This window comes from Physeter macrocephalus, chromosome 4, assembly GCF_002837175.3.
Source record: "Physeter macrocephalus isolate SW-GA chromosome 4, ASM283717v5, whole genome shotgun sequence".
Taxonomy (NCBI): domain Eukaryota; kingdom Metazoa; phylum Chordata; class Mammalia; order Artiodactyla; family Physeteridae; genus Physeter; species Physeter macrocephalus.
Window position 1 is genome coordinate 22,227,673 of NC_041217.1, and position 3,407 is coordinate 22,231,079.

Here is a 3,407-nt window from a genome sequence, read left to right on the forward strand (position 1 = left end):
TCATATGTAAATGTGTAACTGATTCACTTTGTTGTAAAGCAGAAACTAATACACCATTGTAAAGCAATTATACTCCAATAAAGATGTTAAAAAAAAATCAAAAGTAAATTACCATATGATCTAGAAATTCTGCTTCTGGATGTAAACCCAAAACAATTGAAAGCAGGGTATCAAAGAGCTATTCGCCCACCCATATTCACAGAAGCATGATCCACAATGGCCAAGAGATGCAAGCAACCCAAGTGTCTATTGATGGATGAATGGATAAATAAAATGTGAAATATGCATACAATGGAATACTATCCAGCCTTGAAAACGAAGGAAGTGCTGTCACATGCTACAACATGCATGCATCTCAAGGACATTATGCTAAGTGAAATCAGCCAGTCATAAAAGGACAAATACTGCCTGATTTCACTTATATATGAGGTACCTAGAGTAGTCAAACCCCTCCCTAAAGACAGAAGTAAAATGGAAGGAAGGATGTGGAGTTAATGAGTGCAGAGTTTCAGTTTTGCAAGATGAAAAAGTTCTGGAGATGGTTGGTGACAATAGTTACACAACAAATTATTGTTACTGAACTATACACTTAAAAATGGTTAAGATGGTAAATTATATGTTGTGTGTATTTTACCACAATTTAAGAAAAAAAGAAGAAAGAAAGGGAGGAAGGAAGGAAGGAAGGGAGTGGGAGGGGGAGGGGAGGGAAGGGGAGGAAAGAAGAGCAAATGAACTCATTGGTGCACCTCATTTCTGGACACCCCAACCTTCCTGCAGGCCCCTGAGAGACTTCAAGGGAAGAAAGACATGAAGCATTGAGGAACAGGCTGAGTTTTCGCAGATTCCAAGGCACATCCCCAATAGAGATAGAATCAGGGTCATTACAAACTCAGGAGTCTATTCAATAATCTGTAAGATCTTAGAGGATAAAACTGGGTCCTATAATGTATCGTGTGATGTGTGAGCACAGCCTGGTCAAAAGCAGCTGAGTGAGAATCCTTCACTGATGATTGGGGATGGAGAGGGTACATTCTAACAAGCTTTTATTTATTCACCTGAAAACTCCCAGTAATGGGAGTACTTCAGGTCCACATGAATCAGGTTCTACTACCTCATGGTCTGGCTTTTATAGCATTTTGTTGACAGCCACAAATCAGCATTCCACTCTGAAATGACCATATTCACGTGGACAGTGAGACCAGGTAAAGACACAGTTTAGGGGAGAACGTGAAATGTGGTTGAGGAGGTGAGGGCTTGAAGAATTTCAAAGGGGCTTCCCTGATGGCGCAGTGGTTGAGAGTCCGCCTGCCGATGCAGGGGAAGCGGGTTCGTGCCCCGGTCCGGGAGGATCCCACATGCCGCGGGGAGAGGCCACAACAGTGAGAGGCCCGCATACCGCAAAAAAAAAAAAATGAATTTCAAAGGCAAGAGAAAAACTAGGCAAAGGCTAAAGATATCTGACTTTGGACACAGAGTGAAATCGTCTCCCCTCCCCCCATATCCATCTCCCCTCCCCCAAGCTCCTTGGGGTCCTTCAATTCCACTCGAATGTATTCTCCTCCCCTAAGTCTTTCCGTCATTCAGTCCTAACACCCCACATCGCCGTGCCCGCGGTTTATGCCTCTGTTAGCACTTCCCTCATTCTGCCCAGGATGTCAGTCCTTTATTCATGTGTCTGCCTCCCCACAATTTCCCTCAGAGCCGAGACCCCAGCTCATTCCTCAGTTTCTCCCCGACCACCTTTCCAAACAGGGCATAGCCGATGCCTGGCCCAAAACAGAGGCCTAAAAAAACTGTCTGTTGAAATGAATGTGGCTGCCAGCTCTTGACATTAAAATATAAAACCATGGTTCCCAACCTTGATTTTGCCAACACCCCAGGGCACCCACATAGGTTCCAGAGGGTCATGGAATATGGCTATGGGGGGCTGGAGGGAAGTAGGGCAAAGGAGTTATGCTCAGAGGTGGTAACTGTTGTGTAAAATTGATAGGATGAAAAGAGAAGGGGTAGAGATAGCTGGAGTTAAAGGGTGATTTTGACCACATCCAAGGAGTTATTCTCTCCTTATCCTCCCTCTTCAACCATTGCCAAGAAAATAAGGACCATGGCTTGATTTTCCCATCACGGTCTAGAAGACAAACGGCCCCCTGGCCAAGGGTCACAAAGCGTGTTCTCTTATATAAGAGATTTGTGGGCCAGGCACTGAGCAGAGCACTTCAAAAGATTATCTCAACTCTCACAACCACTCTGTGTGGGGGGGCTTCTATCCTTGAGGTTAAATCACTGACAAGGGTCACAGAGCAGTAGGTCATGGGCCCAGGTTTTGGGGGGATGGTTCTACATCCCTTGCCCTTGAGATTTGCGGGGGGGGGAGTATCCGTGACAGCGTCCCAGAGCCCCTGACTCCCATCTGTATTCACAGACCCCCAGCCCCACCTCTCCACTCCCAAGCCCCAATAGAACAATGACAATTCACAGCCCTGCACACTTCATCAACGACGTCACAATGTACCCCAGGACTGATTACTTCTAGCATTGGTTTTTTCCATCTTTCACTGGCCCAGGGGTCCTATGCAATAGCTACCATGCCTTCTGTGCCTGTTATGTGCCAAGCACTGTGCTCTGACCTTTATCTCCAGTCCTTGTACCAACACTGAAAAATAAGATGCCAGTAGCACCATTTTACAGATGAAAAAACTGAGGATCACAGAGGTTATCTGTCCAAGACCACACAGTCAGAAGCAGGATTCAAATCTAACTTGTCTGGTTCCAAAGCCAGTGCCTGCTCTTCCCTCTATAACCGATCACCTCTGAAAAGATGCTTTTTAAAGTGGAGGGATGGGGGTAGGCTGAAATACGGGGTACAGGAACATAGGGTCAAGAACCATAACTTCTCCCTCAGCTACTTCTGACCAGAAGCGAGGGCCCTCCATCCTGACACTCAACAGCAAACCCATCTCCTTACCGTGGGCCGCTTCCAAACAATGCCTTGAGTTTGGGGGGAGCATGGTCCAAGATCCTTGTAGCCCAAGGCTGATGGGCACGCTGGGAACTCTGGATCCTTAAATAGGACCCCTGAGTCCAAGCACTTCTGCCTCAGGGTCTCAAAGTCCTGGCCCAAGTACTTCACGGCTTTCTGGTTGGAGCCAAGACCTTCAGCTGCCGCCTGCTGCTTGGATACGCTAGCCGCCAGCGCTGCCATGGTCGAGGGCTCCGTGGGGTAGACAGGAGGGCAGAGCTGCTGTGTGCTGTCAGAGACCTGCCCCACTGGGAGGGGAGCTATAAGGCAGTGTGACGGGGAGGTGGAGCAGGTAAACATTTCACCTGAGGCCCTGCTCCAGAGGGAAGTGAGTCACAGGCAGGAGCAAATATGTACCCAGGGTGCAAACGAATCGGCCCCACCCTCC

General features: G+C 47.6%; 1 protein-coding gene across 1 annotated transcript in view; it reads right to left on the bottom strand.

Moving 5' to 3' along the window:
* CAPN8 (calpain 8) overlaps positions 1-3,202 on the bottom strand; it is a 64,893-nt gene extending 61,691 nt beyond the window's left edge. Inside the window, 1 exon segment of the mRNA XM_024130589.1 lies at positions 2,966-3,202. Coding sequence (XP_023986357.1) covers positions 2,966-3,202 — 237 coding nt within the window.
* Positions 3,203-3,407: the final 205 nt, after the last annotated feature.